At 44.5% G+C, this 22,151-nt stretch overlaps 1 protein-coding gene and 1 long non-coding RNA gene across 7 annotated transcripts; one reads left to right on the plus strand and one right to left on the minus strand.

The window, feature by feature from the left end:
* Nucleotides 1-6: 6 nt before the first annotated feature.
* Nucleotides 7-18,423, plus strand: LOC122912237. 6 transcript variants are annotated; one of them, XR_006385583.1, is made up of 5 exons: nt 7-114; nt 413-526; nt 1,764-1,865; nt 14,852-14,984; nt 18,129-18,423. It is a non-coding gene; the product is annotated as an uncharacterized LOC122912237 (long non-coding RNA). The 6 variants fall into 6 exon arrangements; XR_006385584.1 differs by lacking the exon at nt 18,129-18,423 and adding an exon at nt 16,993-17,697; XR_006385582.1 differs by lacking the exon at nt 14,852-14,984 and having other exon boundaries at nt 9-114.
* Nucleotides 18,424-18,556: 133 nt separating this feature from the next.
* Nucleotides 18,557-21,252, minus strand: LOC122907014 (HLA class I histocompatibility antigen, A alpha chain). The gene is given in 7 exon segments (XM_044249617.1): nt 18,557-18,696; nt 18,811-18,901; nt 19,472-19,656; nt 20,196-20,471; nt 20,685-20,954; nt 21,179-21,203; nt 21,205-21,252. Coding segments are annotated over 7 exon segments (1,029 nt in total). The 5' UTR covers nt 21,247-21,252.
* Between the last annotated feature and the right edge of the window lie 899 nt (nt 21,253-22,151).

Here is a 22,151-nt window from a genome sequence, read left to right on the forward strand (position 1 = left end):
CGGAAGCGGAAGCCGCGCCGAGAGGCTCGTGTCAGTGGAAGTCTGGGTGTAGGCTGGCCGCGGTGGGAAGGCCTAGCGGTGCCTGCGGGAGGTGGAAAAGGAGGGGGGTCAGAGGTGAGAACCAGCTGGAGGAGTCAGGAACAAGAAGGGACCCGGAGGGGCAGGTATCTGAAATGTGGTCGTCCAGGTGACCGGAGGACTCCTCTGGAGAAAGAGGGCCGCGCATGCGCCTGGTGGAGCGCTGAAGCCCCATTGCCCGCAGGGCGCCGGCGGGAGCCCGGGACGGTGGCTGTCCCGCCAGGCTCCGGGGCCAGGCTCTGGCCACGCTTGCTGGTCCTGGGTGGGGCTGGGAGCCCCTGAGGGCAGGGCAAGGGCGGCTGCGGACTTTGAGCTGCACTTATCCTCTCTTCAGGTCAGTCCACGGAGAAGGTGGCGAGCTGAAGCGGCGGCCAGTTACGTGGCGGACCTGCGGGTCTCAGCTGGCACGTCACTTCCGACTGGTTGAGTTTTAGCCTTCCAGGATTAGGTAAGTTGTCCCTGCGTTGGGCTTCAAATGCTCTTCGCTCTACCCTCTCCAGGCGGGCTTAAAGACATTGTTTACCCCCCCCTCCCCCAGTGGAGAGAAAGTCTTGCCTTTCTGCTGCTCGGGTTTTTATCTTCAACTCGCTCGGCGGCTGACCGCAAGCAAGCTTGCAATAAACCGCGGTTAAAGTGGTTGCTGCCTAACGCTCTTTCTTTCCACTTTGGAGGCTATGACTCCAGATTGTCCCAAAGAGCAGATGATGCTTGTGTGGGGACTCCAGACTTTTGCATTATAGCCTCCCTGTTTTCCTCTTCTACTGGAAGCTTTGCAGGCCTGTGACTTTGGAGGAAGAGCCTGCTGAAAGAAGTATGTTGAAACTAGGGATGAGATGCTGAAAAGAGGTGATGGAGCTGGGGAGGACCTAGTGCAGGTTGGAATAGTGATGAGACTGGAGAGGAGTTGGTGCTAGGAGTGTCTGATATTGTTCATCAAAAGGTCGGTTTGTCCCACCTTCTCTCCCCCAATACTTGGCATGCAGAATGAAAGACATGGGCAAATTTTAGTGTACCCATTTCTAGGAGGAAATGGCTGAAGGGCCCATCTTGTTCCTGTGTAAGTTGTGATGTTTACAAACACAGTGTAGTATTTAACCTTACATCCTGGGAGCCAGAAACTGTTTACTTGCAGAAAACATCAAATGTGCGAGGTATAGGGGTTTAGGATCAGGCATATAATTGGTCTCCTTGAGCTTTTTTTTCTGGTAGCCAATGATTTGAAGAGGATTAGACTTGGGAAGATTATTTTTCACATTGTTATTTGACTGTTAGGAATTTTAGCTGTGGTAAAATTTAGTTGATAAAATGCCTCAATCTTTTTTGTTTTTGAGATTTTATATAATTATTTGAGATAGAGTGCACGAGAGAGAGAGAGAAAGATCAGGAGCACGTCAGAGGGAAAGGGAGAAGTGGAGGCCCGACTGAGCAGGGGGCCTGCTGAGGGACTCATCCCAGGACTCCAGGTATCATGGCCCTGGGGAAAGGCTAACTGACAGCCACCTGGGTGCCCAAAACACCTCAGTTTTAAGATAGGGTAGTTTGAAAGCCACTAACTGAGGGGTCAGCCACTTTAGCTTTGCTTTGGAGGGAGGGTGGTGACGGTGAGGTTTGGTTCTGGTTTTGATTTGTTCATTTGTAACTTTTTAAAGTGTTGCTAGCATTCCATACTGGCTTTCTGTTTGTAGGTAACCATTCCGAGGAGGAAGAGTATTTCAAAAGTCTGTGAAGAATGCGTTTGCCTGGAGACTGATTATTAACAAGATTTTGTGCTGAATTTGGAAGGAAAGGTGAGAGAATGTTCAGATAAAAATATAAAATTACAGGACACCTGGGTGGCTCAATGGGTTAAGCCTCTGCCTTTGGGCCAGATCATGATCTCAGGGTCCTGGGATCGAGCCCTGCATCAAGCCCTGGATCTCTGCTCAGCAGGGAGCCTGATTCCCCCTCTCTCTCTGCCTGCCTCTCTGCCTACTTGTGATCTCTATCACATAAATAAATAAAATCTTTAAAAAAATTATATAGGGCATGTACTAGGATATAGAATAGGGGTTGGCAAATCTTGCCTGTAAAGAACCAGATAAGCTGTATTTTCTGCTTTGAGTCTCATACTTCCTCTGTATTTGTAGTGTGAAAACAGTGTTAGTACTAAATGAATGAGAATTGCTTTGTTCCAATAAAACTTGTTGTATGGACACTGAAATTTGAATTTCATATGTCATAAAATACTTATTTTTCTTTTGATTTAACCCCTAATCATTTAAAAATGTAAAAACCATTTTTTAAAAAAAGATTTTATTTATTTATTTGTCAGAGAGAGTGAGCACAGGTAGACAGAGTGGCAGGCAGAGGCAGAGGGAGAAGCAGGCTCCCTGCCTAGCAGGGAGCCCGATGGGGGACTTGATCCCAGGATGCTGGGATCATGATTCCTGAGCTGAAGGCAGCTGCTTAACCAACTGAGCCACCCAGGTGTCCCTGTAAAAATCATTTTTAGTTTGTAGGTCATATAAACACAGGTACCCCTGATATAGAACAATAATGAAGTACGCAGGATGTTTCAAGAGAGAGTAATTGCGAACAAGGGTGAACACAATGCTGTGACATCTTATTTCTGTCTGCGTGAAATATTACATAAAATAATAATAAAGGAAATCTTAAATCTTAACCCACATTTATTATGACTTGTGAAACTTGGTAAGTTGAGATTTATGAATATAGTAGGATATAAGTACATTCTTTTTTTTTTTTTAAGATCTTAATTATTTATTTGACAGAGATCATAAGTAGGCAGAGAGGCAGGCAAAGAGAGAGAGAGAGAGAGAGGAGGAAGCAGGCTCCCCGCCAAGCAGAGAGCCCGATGTGGGAGATCATGACCTGAGCTGAAAGCAGAGGCTTTAACCCACTGAGCCACCCAGGCCCCCCTCCCCGTTTTTTTTTTTTTTTTTTTTTTACTTAAAATCAATTTCATTAACATATGGTATATTATTATTTCTAGGGGTAGAATTTAGTGATTCATCAGTTGCATATAACATGCAGGGCTCATTATATCAAATGCCCTCCTTAATGCCCATCACCCAGTTACTCTCTGCCCCCATCTACTTCCCCTCCAGCAACTGTGTTTGTTTCCTAGAGTTAAGAGTCTTTTATGGTTTGTCTCCCTCTCTGTCTGATTCCATCTTACTTTTTTTTTTCCTTTCCTTCCCCTATGTTTGCTTTATTTCATAAATTTAAATATTTCCACTAACATGGATATGAATGAAATCATATATTTGTCTTTTTAATGTCATTTTATTTTATTTTATTTATTTTTAGTTTAGTTTCAGTATTCCAAGATTCATCGTTTATGCACCACACCCAGTGCTCCATGCAATATGTGCCCTCCTTACTACCCAGAACCAGGCTCACCCAACCCCCCCATCCTCCTCCTCTCCAGAACCCTCAGTTTGTTTCTCAGAATCCACAGTCTCTCATGGTTCATTAACACCTCCAATTTCCCCCAATTCACTTCTCTCCAGCTCCCAGTGTCCTCCATGTTTTTCCTTATGCTCCGGAAGTAAGTGAAACCATATGATAATTGACTCTCTCTGCTTGACTTATTTCACTCAGCATAATCTTCAGTCCCGTCCATGTTGATACAAAAGTTGGGTATTCATCCTTTCTGATGGAAGCGTAATATTCCATTGTATATATGGACAACATCTTTTTCCATTCGTCTGTTGAAGCGCATCTTGGCTCTTTCCACAATTTGGCAACTCGCCATTCCTGCTATGAACATTGGGGTACAGGTGGCTCTTCTTTTAACTACATCTATATCTTTGGGGTGAATATCCAGTAGTGTAATTGCAGGGTCATAGGGTAGCTTTTTTTTGTTTTGTTTTTTGTTTTTTTAAAGGTTTTATTTATTTATTTGACTGAAATCATGAGCAGGCAGAGAGGCAGGCGGAGAGAGAGAGGAGGAAGCAGGCTCCCCGCTGAGCAGAGAGCCTGACTCGGGGCTTGATCCCAGGACCCTGGGACCATGACCTAAGCCAAAGGCAGAGGCTTTAACCCACTGAGCTACCCAGGCACCCCAGTAGCTCTATGTTTAATTTCTTTTTAAAAAAATTTTATTTATTTTTTCAGTGTTCCAGAATTCATTGTTTATGCACCATACCCAGTGCTCCATGCAATACATGCCCTCCATAATACCCACCACCAGGCTCACCCAACCTCCCACCCCGACTCCTCCAAAACCCTCAGTTTGTTTTTCAGAGTCCACAGTTTCTCATGGTTCGTCTCCCTCTCCAATTTCCCCCAACTCCCTTCTCCTCTCCATCTCCCCATGCCCTCCATGTTATTTCTTAGGCTCCACAAATAAGTGAAACCATATGATAATTGACTCTCTCTGCTTGACTTATTCACTCAGCATAATCTCTTCCAGTCCCGTCCATGTTGATACAAACGTGGGGTATTCATCCTTTCTGATGGAGGCGTAATACTCTGTAGTTTATATGGACAACATCTTCCTTATCCATTTGTCCGTTGCAGGACATCTTGGTTCTTTCCACAGTTTGGCAACTGTCACCATTGCTGCTATGAACATTGGGGTACAGATGGCCCTTCTTTTCACTACATCTGTATCTTTGGGATAAATACCCAGTAGTGCAATTGTAGGGTCATAGGGAAGCTCTATTTTTAATTTCTTAAGGAATCTCCACACTGTTTTTCAAAGTGGCTGTACTAAATTGCATACCCACCAACAGTGTAAGAGGGTTCCCCTTTCTCCACATCCTCTCCAACACACGTTGTTTATTGTCTTGTTCATTTTGGCCATTCTAACTGGTGTAAGGTGGTATTTCAGTGTGGTTTTGATTTGAATCTCCGTGATGGCTAATGATGATGAACATTTTTTCACGCGTCTGTTAGCCATTTGTACGTCTTCATTGGAGAAGTATCTGTTCATGTCTTCTGCCCATTTTCTGATGTGATTATCTGTTTTGTGTGAGTTGAGTTTGAGGAGTTCTTTATTAGATCTTGGATATCAGCCCTTTGTCTGTAGTGTCATTTGCAGATATCTTCTCCCATTCTGTGGGTTGCCCCTTTGTTTTGTTGACTGTTTCCTTAGTTGTGCAGAAGCTTTTGATCTTGATGAAGTCCCAAAGGTTCATTTTCCCTTTGTTTCCTTTGCCTTTGGAGACATATCTTGGAAGAAGTTGCTGTGGTTGATGTCAAAGAGGTTACTGCCTATGTTCTCTAGGATTTTGATAGATTCCTGCTTCACATTGAGGTCTTTTATCCATTTTGAGTTTATCTTTGTGTGTGGTATAAGAGAATGGTTGAGTTTAATTCTTCTATGCATAGCTGTCCAATTTTCTCAGCATAATTTATTGAGAGACTGTCGTTTTTCTACGGATAGTTTTTCCTGCTTTGCGGAGGATTAGTTGACTGTAGAGTTGCGGGTTCATATCTGGGCTCTCTACTCTTTTCCACTGGTCTATGTGTCTGCTTTTGTGCCAATACCATGCTGTCTTGGTGATCACAGCTTTGTAGTAAAGCTTGAAATCAGGCAATGTGATGCTCCCAGTTTTGTTTTTCTTTTTCAACATTTCCTTAGCAATTCGGGGTCTCTTCTGATTCCATACAAATTTTAGGATTGTTTGTTCCAGTTCTTTGAAAAATGCCAGTGGAATTTTGATCGGAACGGCATTGAAAGTATAAATTGCTCTAGGCAGTATAGACATTTTAACAATGTTTATTCTTCCAATCCATGAGCATGGCCTACTTTTCCATCTTTTTGTGTCTTCAGTTTCTTTTTTGAGTGTTCTGTAGTTCCTCGAGTACAGATCCTTTATCTCTTTGGTTAGGTTTATTCCCAGGTATCTTATGGTTTTTGGTGCTGTAGTAAATGGAATCGATTCTCTAATTTCCCTTTCTGTGTTTTCATTGTTAGTGTATAGGAAAGCACTGATTTCTATACATTGATTTTGTATACTACTTCATTACTGAATTGCTGTATGAGTTCTAGTAGTTGGGGGTGGAGTCTTTTGGGTTTTGCATAGAAAGTATCATGTCATTTGCCAGGCGAGAGAGTTTGACTTCTTCATTGCCAATTCAAATACCTTTTATTTTTTTTTGTTGTCTGATTGCTGTTGCTAGGACTTCTAATACTATGTTGAATGAGAGTGATGAAATTGGGCATCCTTGTCGTGTTCCTGATCTCAAAGGGAAGGCTGTCGGCTTTTCTCCATTGAGGATGATACTCGTGGGTTTTTCATAGATAGATTTTATAAAGTTGAGGAATGTTCCCTCTATCCTTATACTTTGAAGTGTTTTAATTAGATAAGGATGCTGTATCTTGTCAAATGCTTTTTCTGCATCAATTGAGAGGACCCGGTGGTTCTACTCTATTCTCTTACTGGTTTATTCTATCACATTGATTGATCTGTGAATGTTGAAGCACCCTTGCATCCCATGGATAAATCCCATCTGGTCATGGTGGATAATCTTTTTAATATACTGTTGGATCCTATTAGCTAGGATCTTGTTGTGAATCTTGGCTTCTGTATTCATGAGGGATGTTGATCTGAAATTCTCCTTTTTGATGGGGTCTTTGCCTGGTTTCCTCTTAGGACCTCTTTTGCTGTATCCCACAGGTTTTGAACTGTCGTGTTTTCATTTTCATTTATTTCTGTTTGCTTTTTAAATTCTTCTTTAATTTCCTGAATAAATTTCATTTATTCGTTAGTAGGATGCTTCTTAACCTCCATGTATTTGTTCCTTCCAGAATTTCTCTTGTGATTGAATTTTTAAGTGGGTAGTCTGAAAATATGCATGGTATAACCTCATTCTTTTGGTATTGGTTGAGAACAGATTTGTGACCCAGTGTGTGGTTGAGAACAGATTTGTGACCCAGTGTGTGATGTATTTTGAAGAAAGTTCCATGTGCACTTGAGAGGAACGTGTAGTCTGTTGCTTTAGGATGAAATACTCTGAATATATCTTTGAAGTCTATCTGGTCTAGTGTGTCATACAAAGCCCTTATTTCCTTTTGATCTTCTGCTTAGATGATCTGTCCATTGTTGTGAGTGGGGTGTTAAAGTCCCTTACTATTACTGTATTAGTATTAATGTGTTTCATTAAGCTTGTTATTAATTGGTTTATATATTTGGCTGCTCCAAGTTAGGGGCATAAAGATTTATAATTGTTAGATCTTCTTGGTGGATAGACCCTTTTATTTTGATACTGTGTCCTCCTTTATCTCTTTACACTCTTTGTTTTAAAGTCTGATTTCTCCAATGTGTGGATTGCTACCCCTGCTTTCTTTTGATGTCCGTTAGCATGAGAAATTATTCTCCACCCCTCACTTTCAATCTGGAGGTGTCTTTGGGTCTAAAATGAGTCTCTTGTAAACAGCATATTGATGGGTCTTGTTTTTTATCCAATCTGATATCCTATGTCTTTTGATTGGAGCATTTAGTCCATTTACATTGAGTAATTATTGAAAGATACGAGTTTAGTGGCATTGTATTACCTGTAAAGTCACTGTTAACTGTAGATTGTCTCTGTTCTTTTCTGAGCTTTGTTTCTTTTGGACGCTCTCTTTCTCAGGAAATCCCCTTTAGTATTTCTTACAGGGCTGATTTAGTGTTTACAAATTCTTTAGTTTTTGTTTATCCTAGAAACTATCCCTCCTTCTGTTCTGAATGACAGCCTTGTTAGATAAAGTATTCTTGGCTGCATATTTTCCGTACTTTGCACAGTGAGTATATGATGCCAGTCCTTTCTGGCCTGCCAGGTCTCTGTGGATGGGTCTCCTGTTGGTCTGATGTTTCTTTTTTTTTTTTTTTTTTTAAAGATTTTATTTATTTATTTGATAGAGAGAGATCACAAGTAGATGGAGAGGCAGGCAGAGAGAGAGAGAGATGGAAGCAGGCTCCCTGCTGAGCAGAGAGCCCGATGCGGGACTTGATCCCAGGACCCTGAGATCTTGACCTGAGCCGAAGGCAGCGGCTTAACCCACTGAGCCACCCAGGCGCCCCTGGTCTGATGTTTCTACCCTTGTAGGTTATGGACCTCTTGTCCCTAGCTGCTTTCAGGATTTTCTCTGAATTTGCAAGCTTCACTGTAATATGTGGAGGTGTTGACCTATTTTTATTGATTTTGAGGAGGGTTCTCTGTGCCTCCCAGACTTGATTCGCTGTTTCCTACCCCAGGTTAGGGAATTTCTCAGCCACTATCTGTTCAGATAAACCTCTTGACCCTCTCCTTTTTTTCCCCGAGACGCCTATTATTTTAATACTATTTTTCTTCATGGTATCGCTGATTTCTTGAATCTTTCCTTCATGAGCCAGTATGTTTCTCTCTCTTTTCCTCAGCCTCCTTAATCTCCATCATTTTGCCTTCTATAATTATCTCTTCTGCCTTGTTTAATCCTAGCTGTTAGGGCCTCCCTTTTTTACTGTATCTCAGTAATAGAATTTTTAATTTCAGCCTGATTAGATTTTAGGTTTTTTTTTTTTCTCCAGTAAGGGATTCTCTAGTGTCTTATATGCTTTTTAAAACCCAGCTAATATCTTTATAATTGTTTTGAAAACTAGTTCTGACATATTACTCAGATCCATATTGATTAAATTTCTGGCAGTGAGTACTACCTCCTGTTCTTTCTTTTGGGGTGTGTTTTTCTGTCTCATGTCCAGAAAAGAATAAATGAAAGAGAGAAAAAATAGAAAAATAACAACAACACCAGAAAAATGCAAACTAAACAAACTAGAAGAAAAGCAGAAAGAAAACAAAATAAGAAAAAAATCAAACAAGAAATAAAATGGAACAGAACAATAAACTAGATCCTGGGTGTATTTTGGTCTTTGTGTTAAGGGAATCTAGATCCCAAAAGAGGAAAGAAAGAAAAACTTTTATATATACTAAAATAAAATGAAAAGAAACTAAAAGTAAGAAACATATGTTTTATATATATTATATATATTTATAAACATAAATGTTACATATGTATATAAAAAAACATAAAATATATGTTTCTCTCTCTCTCTCTCTCTCTCTATATATATATATATATATATATATACATATACATGAAGAATTAGGGGCGCCTGGGTGGCTCAGTCGGTTAGACAACTGTCTTTGTCTCAGGTCATGATCCCTCGGATGGAGTACTGGGATGGAGCCCTACATTGGGTTCCCTGTTCAGCAGAGACCCTGCATCCCCCCTCCCTCTGCCTGCTGTCGTACCTACTTGTGTCCTCCCTTTGTGCCAAATAAATAAAATCTAAAAAAGAATAAAAAAATTAATAAATTAAGAAAATTACTTAAGAAAAAACTAAGAGATTACAGAGTAATAAAAAAGCCACTAATGCTACATACTCTTTTTCCCGCTAGCTGAATTTTTGCAGTTCTCTGTGATCTGTAAATTTGGTGTTAGCCAGATGTTCCTGCTTGTCTTCTGGGTGTGGGGCCTGTGTTGTTGCCCTGGTGAAATGTCGGCCCCTTTGTCAGGGGTTCCCGGCTCAGTGTAAGCAGCTCCAGATTGCACTGTATGGCACTGTTTTGCTTCCTGAAGGCTTTCAGCACCACTTCGGATGAAAATGGAAGCACCCCAATCTCTAGCCCAAGCTGAAAGTTCACATCCCCACTCTCAGTGAGCCTTCACAGAAAAGCACTCAGTCACTCTTATCTCCCTGGTTTCTGTGTTGTATTCACCCAGCCTCTGACTGAACGTTTTTATCTCAGGCACATGACCAAGTTTCCAGTCTCCTTACTTCACGGACTCCTGTGGTGTGGACTTGTGCCATTCCTCCCGGCTGAGGGAGGAGGGACTTGCCAGGCTACTGCCTTTTACAAGGCCCTTGCTTGGAGGGTGGTTGTACCATTGTGCAGCAGTTCATGGTTTATGGCAACATGAAACAAAAAACATTTCTAGACTGGTGTTTCGGCCAGCTTCCCTGAAACGACTGCATTCAGACATCCTGGCTTTTTCTGACCCCTGGTATCTTGTGACAACGTTGTCCCACCTGGAATCCACCCCACTTTGCTACCAGAGCAACTTAAAGCCAGGGATGTCTCCAAGTGTAGCAGACTTCTAAAACTTGGGATTTTGTACTCCACTGCCTGTAATACTTTCCGGTAGACCCCTTAAGCTCCTTCCTTTCCCTGGTTTATCTCGCCCTGGATGCACATCTCTGCACTTTCTACCTTGTAAAAAGTGGTTGCTTTTTCTATTTGTAGAATTGCAGTAATTCTTTCCTCAGATCTCCAATTGATTTCATAGGTGTTCAGAATGATTTTACAACGATCTAGCTGAATTCCAGGGACCAGACAAAATTAGGATCCTATACTCCTCTGCCATCTTAAATCCTACTGACCCATTTATTCTTTAGTAGGATACTCTTTATCATCCATGTATTTGTGGTCCTTCCAAATTTTTTCTTGTGATTGAATTGAAGTTTTAAAGCATTGTGGTCTGAAAATATGCATGGTATAACCTTTTTAAAATTTAAATTCAATTTGCCACATTATAGTAGTTTTTGATACAATGTTCAATGAATCATTAGTTGCCATACTCTTAATCTTTTTGTACTGGTTGAAGACCTAATTTGTGACCCAGTGTGTAATCTGTTCTGGGGAATGTTCCATGTGTGCTTGAGAGGAATGTGTATTCTGTTGCTTTAAGATGAAATACTCTGAATATATCTTTGAAGTCCATCTGGTCCAGTGTGTCATTCAAAGCCCTTATTTCCTTGTTAATCTTCTGCTTAGATGATCTGTCCTTTGCTGCTGTGAGTGGGGCGTTAAAGTCCCCTACTATGACTGTATTAGTATCAATGTATTTCTTTTCTTTTTTCTTAAGATTTAATTTTTTTACTTGACATAGAGATCACAAGTAGGCAGAGAGGCAGGCAGAGAGAGAGGGGGAAGCAGGCTCCCCACTGGGCAGAGAGGCCAATGCGGGGCTTGATCCCAGGACCCTGAGATCATGACCTGAGCTGAAGGCTTAACCCACTTAACACATAGCCCCATCAATGTGTTTCTTTAAGTTTGTTATTAATTGGTTTCTATATTTGGGTGCCCCATGTTAGGGACATAAATATTTACAATTGTTAGATCTTTTTGTTGGTACAACACCTGGCTCACAGTAGGCACTCAGTTAGCTTCTGTGTGGAGGCTGTTTCCCCAAAACTCATTATAATAGTTGCATTTACCAGGTTATATACCTGACTCTGAATTCCTTCATGTTTCTCTCACTGAGCCTAGCAGGGAGCCTAACATCTATTACTGCCCAATATGTGTCTGCTAAATGGAAGTGGCAATTCAAAGTTTTTTTAAAATTTAAGTTTTTTTAAAGTTAAGTTAAGTGGCAATTTCTTTGGCAATTCAAAGTTTTTTTCAACCGATTATGCACAATGTTTGAAAAATTCACATAACATGAAAGTATAGAGTGAAAAGTAAATTTCATCCTTTGTCCCATCCATAATTCTTCCAAACTCCCTGGACATAACAGCTGATAACCAGTTTCAACAGTATTAAAGGGAGAGATTTCCATTTTAGCAAGTTTTTCTTTTTTTAAAAATATTTTATTTATTGAGAGAGAGCTAGAGCATGATTGGGGCAGGGGAAAGGGAGAAGTAAGCTCCCTGGAGCAGGGAGCCGGATGTGGGGCTTGATCCCAGGACCCTAGGATCATGACCTCAGCTGAAGGCCGATGCCCAACCAACTGCAGCAGGTGGTATTTTACCAACTATTCTATCTGTATTTTTGTTCTCAATTAATATATTGTGAGACTATCTCACTATTTACATGAAGTCTGGCTCAAGATTTGATAATGACTGTTCTGTTGCTGGTAATTTTTAAAACTTTAAGTGAAGCAAAAATCATAGTCATTCCATAGTGACAGAGTTTCATGGAGCATATTGTCACTCAGATTAAAAATAGCTGATTCATTCACCAGCCTCCCCTGAGGCTACTTTTGTTTGTGTGACTACATTCCAGCTATGGTGACACAGAATGAGGTAGTAGGTGCTGCCATAAAAGGATGGAAACTTCCTGCTCTTCTGCTCTCCCTGCCCTGCTCACAGACCACGGACTATGGTCCTAGGTGTCCTAGTTCTAATAAGGAAACTTCCCAGGGTCATTGTCACCAGCGTGTCTGGACAGCCCCGTGGTGCAGAGCGACCCTACAGCCCCAGACGTCTCACCTCACTCATGGGACACACATAAGCTGCTGTCTGGTCGACACCACTGTTAGCTGGGTTTCTATTGTGCACGACTGAACTAATGTATATGGAGAGGGGAGGGCTTCCTGGAGGGGGTGGCCGTGGTGGTCTATTCTGGAGATGAGCAGAGACGGATACACGGGGGGCAGCACTGGGGGCTCCCTGGGACACTGTCCATGTTGAAGGGAGAACTGGGCCCCAGGGGCAGCACAGGGAGACTGAAAACTGTTTTCTTCTCATCTTTGTAGCCACAGGGCTGCCCTGGAGGCATGCGTGGACTCATCAGCTGTTACATTTGGAGGCCTGTTTCTTCTCTTCTCTTCCTGTACTTTTTACAGAATTCCTTTGTTGACTGCAGCCAGGATGAGAATCCCTGCTGGTGACCTTTCCTCCTCCCCCTCCTGTCTGAGGGCTGTGGCTGTGGGGGCTGAGATCTAGAGAAGAAGCCCCTCAGAGGGAAAAGGAACACAGGGTCATTTGTCATTGGATTCTATCAGAAATCTGCACTTATTCAGGCTGGCTTGGGTGGCCCACCTTGAGCCTGTGGACCCCAGGCCCCTCATATCTTGTGTCCTGGTGATTCCAGATACTCACTGAATGACTTCACTCTATTCTGTGTGTCACCAGCAGGTTACTATGTCCAACTTCTGTTCCCAAAGTGGGTATTATTACACGAGGGCATGATACCGGAGGATGGGAACACTGGGGCTATCTTGGGATCTACCTACAGCAGAGGTGACTTTGGGAACCACCTGAATGTGTGGCCTTTCACAGGCTTGTGGCTAGGAATGCAGAGACCAGACCAAAAGAAGAGTTCAAGTCCGAGGATGTTGGTGATCACTCCCCAGGAATCCAGATCAGAGTCGGGTTGTCACACATAGTTGCAGGGAGCCAGGGCCTGAGGCTCCACCAGTCAGCGGACCACGTGTCAGACTCTGACTCGGAATGGAGATGGAGAAGACGGGACAGTGCTGCAGGCATTTGGCACAGGTGGTGTGAGTGGCTGTCGTGTCATCCCGCTGCCAGGAGCAGCATTGACAGCAGTCCTGGCCTCAGGGTGCGGTGGTGTGAACCGTGGGATCTGTGCCCAACAGTGAGGCAGTGGTTCCTCTTTGGGCCTTGACCTGGGGTGTGATGGTGGATTCTGTTCCTGCCTGTGCAGCCTTGGGCCTCTTCTGTGGCTTTCCCTGAAATAAAATGAGGCCTAGTACTTTCTATCTATAGTACATATTTTCCTATTTATATAATTTATATATTTCATGTATTTTAAGTTATGCTTTAATATATTATGCATACTTTATATTTTTGTATTATGTATTTATAATATATAAGATATATGTTTCTCTATAAATATATGTAGTTTCAGTTAAAGCAACTTGGAATCTGTTCAAAACAAGGAACAAGAAATCCATGAAGGAATATTTTCAGGAGAGCAGGGATTCAGAATTTTTTTCCAGTTTTATTGAGAAATAATTGACATGTAACATGGTTTAAGTGTACAACCTGTTGATTCATTTATGTACTGCAAATGATAGCCTTGGCTAACACCTGCATTATGATACCCAGTAACTTTTATATCTTCATCTTTTTTGGGGGGATGGGTGGGAGCATTTAAGGTCTACTCTTAGGGATGAATGAGTTTTTCTTTATGTTGAGCTAATAACCGCTTCCTAAATCTTTCATCTGGTTTTGCTCCATGGGAGAGAAAATACGTTTCTCACAACATATCTTGCATTTTTCTTCCTACGAAAATACTGTTTAAATGTGTATGTAAGGGGTGCCTGGGTGGCTCATTGGGTTAAGCGTCTGCCTTCGGCTCAGGTCATGATCTCATGGTCCTGGAATCAAGCCCCGCATCCGGCTCTCTGCTCAGCAGGGAGCTTGCCCCCCCCCCCCGCACTCTCTGTCTGCCTCTCTGTCCACTTGTGATCTCTCTCTCTGTCAAATAAATCGATAAATAAAATCTTTTATTTTTTTTTTAAAGATTTTATTTATTTATTTGAGAGAGAGAGACAGTGAGAGAGAGCATGAGCGAGGAGAAGGTCAGAGAGCGAAGCAGACTCCCCATGGAGCTGGGAGCCTGATGTGGGACTCGATCCCGGGACTCCAGGATCACGCCCTGAGCCGGAGGCAGTCATCCAACCAACTGCGCCACCCAGGCGTCCCGATAAATAAAATCTTTTAAAAAAATGGATATGTAATACCCTTCCCCACACTGAGTGCTCCATCAAGGACTTCAGTGCTTCTTCCCTCTCTGGCAAAGCCCCAGAATTGCTTTTGTTTTTGTTACAAAATACTCAGGCCTCTCCCCAGACCTACCATCTTGGAATGTTGGGTGTGGGCTCAGGAATCACTTAAGCGGCCTTACAGGGGAGGCTGATGCACGGCCATGTAGGAATCCTGCTTCATGTGCTCACTACTCAATGTGGGATCCGAAGAATAGCAGGAGCAGCACCAGCCTTGTTATAAATTTTAGAATCTCCTACTCTACCCCAGCCTGTCTAGCTCTTCATAGTCCAGGAAATTCTTGTGTACACTAAAGGTTGGGCCTCCTTGGTCTTTGTGTTTTCTAGGTGCAGAACCAAACTATGCAGTACAACTCTGGGTGTGCGCTCTCATCAGCTTGTTTAACCCTGAGGAGTTCAGGGTTCTGTACTGTTCCTCTTTTTTCCTGTGGCCATCACCCCTTTAAGGATGTCATCTCTGGTAAAGGCTTTAAATGTGGTTTATATGGCATGACCTCTCACATCTATTTCTCCAACCCAGATATTTCTCCTACCCTGAACTCTATATCTACCTATCAATCTCACTTGCATTTTTTTTAAAAGATTTATTTATTTTAGAGACAGAGGGGAGGGGCAGATGAAAAGGGAGAGAGAATCCCAAGTGACTCCCTGCTGAGCTGGGAGAGGGTGGTCTGATGCGGGCCTTGATGGCATGACCTCAAGATCATGACCTGAGTCGGGACGCCTGGGTGGCGCAGTTGGTTGGACGACTGCCTCCAGCTCAGGGCGTGATCCTGGAGTCCCGGGATCGAGTCCCACATCAGGCTCCCAGCTCCATGGGGAGTCTGCTTCGCTCTCTGACCTTCTCCTCGCTCATGCTCTCTCACTGTCTCTCTCTCTCAAATAAATAAATAAAATCTTAAAAAAAAAAAAAAAAAAAAGATCATGACCTGAGTCAAAATCAAGAGTCGGATGCTTAACCAACTGAGCCACCCAGGTGCTCCACGCTTGCATTTCTAGTAGACATCTCAGATTAATCATTTCATAAATTGGATGCTTGTGATGCTGCTTACTCAAATGTGCTACTTCCAGAGACTTCCCCATTTCCACTGAAGGCACTGCAGTGTGAAATATTGGATGCTGTCCTTAATTCCTCATTCTCTTTCTCCCTAGAATTAATTCATGAGAAAATGCTGCAAAGTCCATCTTTAAATATATCCAGAGCCCAGTCATTTCTACTATCTTCCCTCCTCACACCCCAGATATACAGCTAACATCCCCCTCCTGGGACACTGCACCAGTTTCCTACAGATTATATACTGGTTGCTTGCCCTTGTACCTCTCAATTCTACACAGCAGCAAGCAGAGGCTTCTAAGGAGAGATGGTACTAGGTGGGTCGTCTTTTTAAAACCATCTCGTAACTGCACGTTATGCAGAGAAAACTCAAACCCTTCTAATACCCTAAGGCCTGGACATCTGATGTTATTTCAGCTGCTCTCTGTTCCAGCCACAGTGGCCTCCTTGCCCTTCCTTAACACAGGACATGCTCCTGCCCTGGTGCCTGTGCACTGGCGGTTCCCTGCCTGAAAAGAACTCCCCCCAGATACCCTCTTACGCAGTTCCTTCATGTCCTTCAGATCTCTCAAAGTCACCTTGGTGAGGCTCATTCTGATCATTGTAGTAAAGTAGCCATCTTCCCATTCCCATCATAGGTGTCTCTCTGGATCGCCTTCTACACTTACTTCCCAATACCTAACATACACATTTCCCTTGTTTACTAGCATCTAGTCTGCCCCTTACTCCAGAACATATGCCCCACAAGGTGGGCAAATTTTTTCTGTTTTTCACTGAGGTGTCCTAGATGTTAAAATGTTCCTGTATCTGACAGTTATCAGTTGAATGAATGATCTGCATGGAGTACCTCTCTCTTCTAGATGAGCCTCAGGCCATAGCTATTCATGGCAGCTACCACTTTTCTCCCCATTGTTGGTCTCCCTGCTCCACCAGCATTGCCTCTATTCCACACCATCCCTCCTGCACAGCACAGGAAACAATTACAGTTCTCCATTCAGAAAAGTTGTACTTAGGGGCACCTGGGTGGCTCAGTGGGTTAAAGTCTCTGCCTTGGCTCAGGTCATAGTCCCAGGGTCCTGGGATCGAGCCCCACATTGGGTTCTCTGCTTGGCAGGGAGCCTGCTTCCCCACCCCCACTGCCTGCCTCTCTGACTACTTGTGATCTCTGTCAAATAAATAAAATCTTCAAAAAAAATTGTACTTAGGCTTATGGGTTATATATTCCAGAGAAATGTGAATTCAAATCAGACACTGCTTTATAACTTTATGAATAGGATTGGAAACAGAATGAAGATCACTAGGTCTAAGGGGCAGGGGGTCAGGTAGCTGAGCAGAGAAGACAAACTGAAATTTAATAAGGATGCGAAATGATCAGATCCTATCTCTAACTCGAGAATCTGCTTTTTAAAAAAAGATGGTGGAAGATGCAGAATGATCCAGAATAGCTGTAGAAGAAGAAGAGATGGATGGGTCTGAAAATTCATCCTGCAATACCACAGAGACTCCTGTGTGTAAGGGCTCACTGGGCCTTGTGGAAACAATGAGAGGCCATAGGACCCCTGTGATGGTCACAGACTCGGGGTACCAGAGGAATATGAGACCAGAACTTGTACACAAGAATAAGAAGAGGCTCAATTCTTTATGTAAACAAAGGAAAAAAAAAAAAAACACCCAAAAACTGGGGGGTGAGGATCTAATCCAAGCTGGAGCCTAGACTGACCTGGTCAAGGCAGCTTTTGATGCCCGTAGTCCTAGAGACAGGTGATGTCTGAGACCCTGTGATCATAGGTCCTGGTGGAATAAGTTTCCACTGAAGGGACCAGGGAATAGCAAAGATGACTTAGCTAAGGAGTGACCATGTTAAAGCCCGCAATGCACTGAGTACTAACCAGGCACGGTTCTGTCCACAGGTAGCTACTCCGCCTCTCCTGTCCCACCTACAACAGACAGCACAGCAATCAGGCATCTGGAAGTTTCTCTGCTTCCATTTATTTCCTGTCTCAACTTTAGGAGTCTTCTCCTTTATTACCGTATCAGTCCTATATGACAAGAATAGAAAAAAAATTCATATCCAGATTTTCTTTTTCTTAATCTTTTAAAAAAAGATTTTATTTATTTATTTGACAGACAGCAAGAGCAGGAACACAAGCAGAGGGAGTGGGAGAGGGAGAAACAGGCTTCCTGCCAAGCAGAGATCCTGATGAGGGGCTCAATCCTAGGACCCTGGGATCATGACCTGAGCCACCCAGGTGCCCCTGTATCTAGGTTTTCAATAGAGAAGTAAAATACTACTACTCAGCCAAACAGGAAGTAAAGACAGGGATGGAGATGACCCAGTCCCATCTCTGCTAGAGCAGGAAAGCAGATTGTCATTGTCTGGGACAGAACAAACAGGATGTGGTCAGGGCCCACAGAAGATGAGACTAAAGGAGGAGCTATGGGGTAGGTGAGCTCCCTGTGGGGCCCTGTCTACACTATCCCAGGGTCTCAAGAATCACTCCTTCCATACTTCCAGTCAGCTGTGAGTAGCTCCCTTCTTTTCCACATCAGGTCAGAGGCCAGGAAGAAGACTGGTTGTGGTATCCAGAGAAATATCCTAGTACTGCACCAAAATGAAGTTTCCAGAACTGTTAACTGAAGATACAGCTGTATTGGAAAACAAAGAAAGGATATGTAGGGGCAGTGGACCAAACTTCTGGAGGTCTATCTACATCAGGGAATTGCCCCTGACCTTCAACTGCTGGGGATCAGGTCCCCAATGGAGGAATGTAAAGGTGAAATAATTTATATCATTTAATATAATATTTAATATAAAGGTGAAAAATTTGTCCTTCATTTGCACAAGTCTTTACTAAAGAGTTAATGTTAGCAATTGGTTCCAGAGTGGGCAAGTACAGGTATGTGAATGGTACTTCTCATTAACAAGGCAGGACAAATTTCTACCTGGGGCTTGAAACCTCTCAGTGGGGTAAGAAAACTCAAATTCCCCTCCCACTCCCTTCCCTTCTTGAGTGCTTCTTCCTCCACATCACAGTTCCCACCACCACAGCTCCAGTGACCACAAGAACCAGGGCAACAATGGTGCCCATGATGGGGATGGTAGGCTCAGGTGGCAGCTCTGGGAAGGGAAGGTGAGGGACCCAGACCTCAGGTTTGAGTCATGACCTCGAAGATGTTTTGCAGAAGAGCTACTTTCTTGGAGAAGATGTTCCAACCCCAAGTCCCTCCTCACCCCATCTCAAGGTGATGGGCTGGGGCAGCCCCTTGTGCTGCACATGGCACATGTATCTCTGCTCCTCTCCAGAAGGCACCACTACAGCCGCCTGTAAGGGCCTACTTAATCAGAGGGAGCCATTTTGTTGTTTATGCAGTAAACTTAAATTGACCCTATGCAGTAAATTTAGATTGATCCTATGCAGTAAACTTAGATTGACCCTGCCCTTCCCATAGGAACTTACTTGCAAAGCCCAGATACAAGGGCGGGTCAGGCCAGGTAGAGACAGCCAATCAGTGGGGCATGCATACTGTCTCCCTAGCTACCAGCCCCAGGTAGCAAAGCCCAGATATAAGGGCAGGTCAGGCCAGGTAGAGACATCCAATCAGTGGGGCACGCATATATCTACTAGGGTGAATTGTAATTCATTTGGCCGCCTGTGTGTGACCTAACATGACTGTGCAGTTTTCTCTGTGCATTGCAATCTCATTGGCCACCTATGTATAGCCTGGTTAAACTACTTCTATAAAAGTTAGTCTGTGAGGCTGGGAGGGGTCGCCTCTTTGCAAGAGACGGCCCTGACTGGTCAGTTTGATTCTCGATGCTTGGCGCGAAATAAAGCTTTGCTTGACCTTCGTTTTGTATCAGTCACTCCTTTGATTACGGACCCTAACACCGCCCGCTTCTGGAAGGTTCCATCCCCTGCGGGCCTGGTCTCCACAAGCTCTGTGTCCTGGGTCAGATCCTCCTCATCATGCTGCTAGGTCAGAGTGATCTCCACAGGGTAGAAGCCCAGGGCCCAGCACTTCAGGGCGACATCATGGTCAGAGATGGGGTGGCGGGTCACATGTGTGTTGGGGGGTTCTGGGGAAGAAGAATCAGAAAATCTACACTTTGGGTTACCTTCATGGGTCACAAAACAGCACTTGTCACCAACCTGAGGATGGAAAAGACAATTGGTTTAGGGATCTGAAATAATGTTTTAGAAGCAGGGAGAGATTCCAGGACAGGAGAGTGCAGGTCTAAAGTGGGGAATACACTAATGGTCCTGACTGGGGGGGACCATCAGTGACTCAGAAAACTTGGAGTCAGACCTCCAAGGATGTTCTCAGATGGAGTACAAGTCTTGAGAGGGAAAGTCATGGTTTACAAGGTGATTGCCAGGATAGAGGGGACCATTTCAGGGATGTTCTCCAACTGCCCCCCAGGAGAGACTGGATTCCTCAATTGTCCTTTAGAGAAAAGTGGTCCTCTGGGTGAGTCACTCTCTAGTAAGAAAATGAACACACAGGTGGATCTCGCTCTCCTCACGTGTGGGAGGGCAGTGTTCTGATATTGAGTCCTTTTCCCTTCCTGGTGGAAAGCCAGCCCCAGAGGAGGGGAGATCAGGGAGGCCCTAGTACCTGTGCGCAGCAGCATCTCCTACCCCTTCTCCATGTGCCTGTGGAGCCACTCCATGCATCTGCGCTCCATATAGTTCCTGTACTGCTCTGCCACACCAGTTGCCTCCCACTTCTGACCAGTGATCTGCGCGGTGGAGTCTGCCTTGGTCCAGGAGCACAGGTCCTTATTCAGGGCGATGTGATCCACGCCATCATAGGCATCACGAAGGTACCCGTGCAGAAAGCGCCCATCAGGCCCCACGTGGCAGCCTATCACTCTCTGGAAGGTGTGAAACCCTGACCCTGGCCCACCAGGACCTATTGTCATTAAAACCTAAACTGAAAACCAAACCCAGTAGAGTCCCCAGGATTCTTCCCCGCTGGGGGCATGGCGGTGCCCCGCAGCCTCGGGGTGTCGCTCCAACATGGAGACTTGGAGCTACCCCGGCCAGCCATCCGGCGGTCCCTGGGGATGGGGGTCATGATCTGTCTCCTGCTCGCGTCGCTCACCGGCCTCGCTTGGGTTGCAGTAGCTGCCCACTTCTTGCAGCCTCCCTCAGAGTGTCTGTATGCATGTCCTAGAGTCCCGGGTCTGCTGGGCCCAATACTCCAGCCCCTCCTGCTCCACCCAGGGCGCCCGTGGCTCCATCCTCAGACTGGCAGAGTCGCTGTCAAACAGCGGGAACTGCGTGTCGTCCACATAGCTGCGTTCCAAATACCGGGGCTCCCTGCGGCCAGGCTGGGACACCACAGTGAACAAATACCTCAGGGAGTGGGAGCCTGCAGGCGTGGGGAGGCTCCCCCCAACCCGGGTACGATCCCAGGTGGATGCGCCTGGAGGGGCAGAGGGCGAGGGGTTCACGCGTCGGAAAGGGGGCGGTGGGTAGGGCAAAACATCTGTGAGGTCATGTGGTAAGGTCTCCGAGTGCCAGGCAGCGGAGCAGTGCTTGGGTCTGGCAGCCGCCTCCCTCCTCCCACGCTGAGGCGGTTTCTCCCTCACTCACCCGTCCTGGTCTCGGTCAGGGCCAGGGGCCCCCGACAGCAGCAGCAGGAGGAGGGCTAGGGGACGCATCACTGGCAACCACCTGTTCTGGGGAGAAGCCGAGTCGCCTGGCCGCCAGTGAAAATACCAGGAACACCGATTGCCTTCTCTAGAAACCCGATAGGCAATGAGAGTGCGAACTGGGGTTGTCTCATGAGTATCCAGGCAGGAGGACCTGACACAGGTTCGGAGAGGAAGTGAAACCAGGGGAGATGCGGACTCCGTTAATAAGGGGCTTTCCGGCCCAAGACACCGCCCTCCTGCCGGACCCTCAGAGACAGGCCTAGGGATTTGTGACTTTGTCCTGATCCCTCTTCTCCTGCAGTGAGTGGTCTTGTCATACTGTCTCACTGAATCAGTGACTCAAGCATTTTGTTTTCAGGATATCTGTACAATTTTACAATTTAGTGAGTACTAATATCCAAGGATAATTTTGTTTATGTGGGTTATAGCTATCAATACATAACTGGGGCGCCTGGATGGCGCAGTGGGTTAAGCCTCTGCCTTCGGCTCAGGTCATGATCTCGTGGTCCTGGGATGAGTCCCGCATCAGGCTCCCTGCTCAGCAGAGAGCCTGCTTCCCCCTCTCTCTCTGCCTATTTGTGATCTCTGTCACATAAATAAATAAAATTTTTAAAAGAAATACATAACGGTACTAAGAATAAAAGAGGTTTAAAATTTTTTTCAAGAGATCATTTTGAATGATGTTAATAAGCCATTGCATGTTAACAAAAATTTGGTGAAAAATAACTATTTCCCGAAATAAACAGGGCAGTGAGAATATTGATCTTTGTACAATTGCATTGTTGCAAGTCTATCACATAAGAAGCCTGCTGGATGTTCACATTTGCAATCTTTTTATTTAAATTCAATTAGCCAACGTATAGTACATCATTAGATTTTGATAGAATGCTCAGTGATTCATTAGTTGGAAA

Source organism: Neovison vison, chromosome 1, assembly GCF_020171115.1.
Source record: "Neovison vison isolate M4711 chromosome 1, ASM_NN_V1, whole genome shotgun sequence".
Classification (NCBI taxonomy): Eukaryota; Metazoa; Chordata; class Mammalia; order Carnivora; family Mustelidae; genus Neogale; species Neogale vison.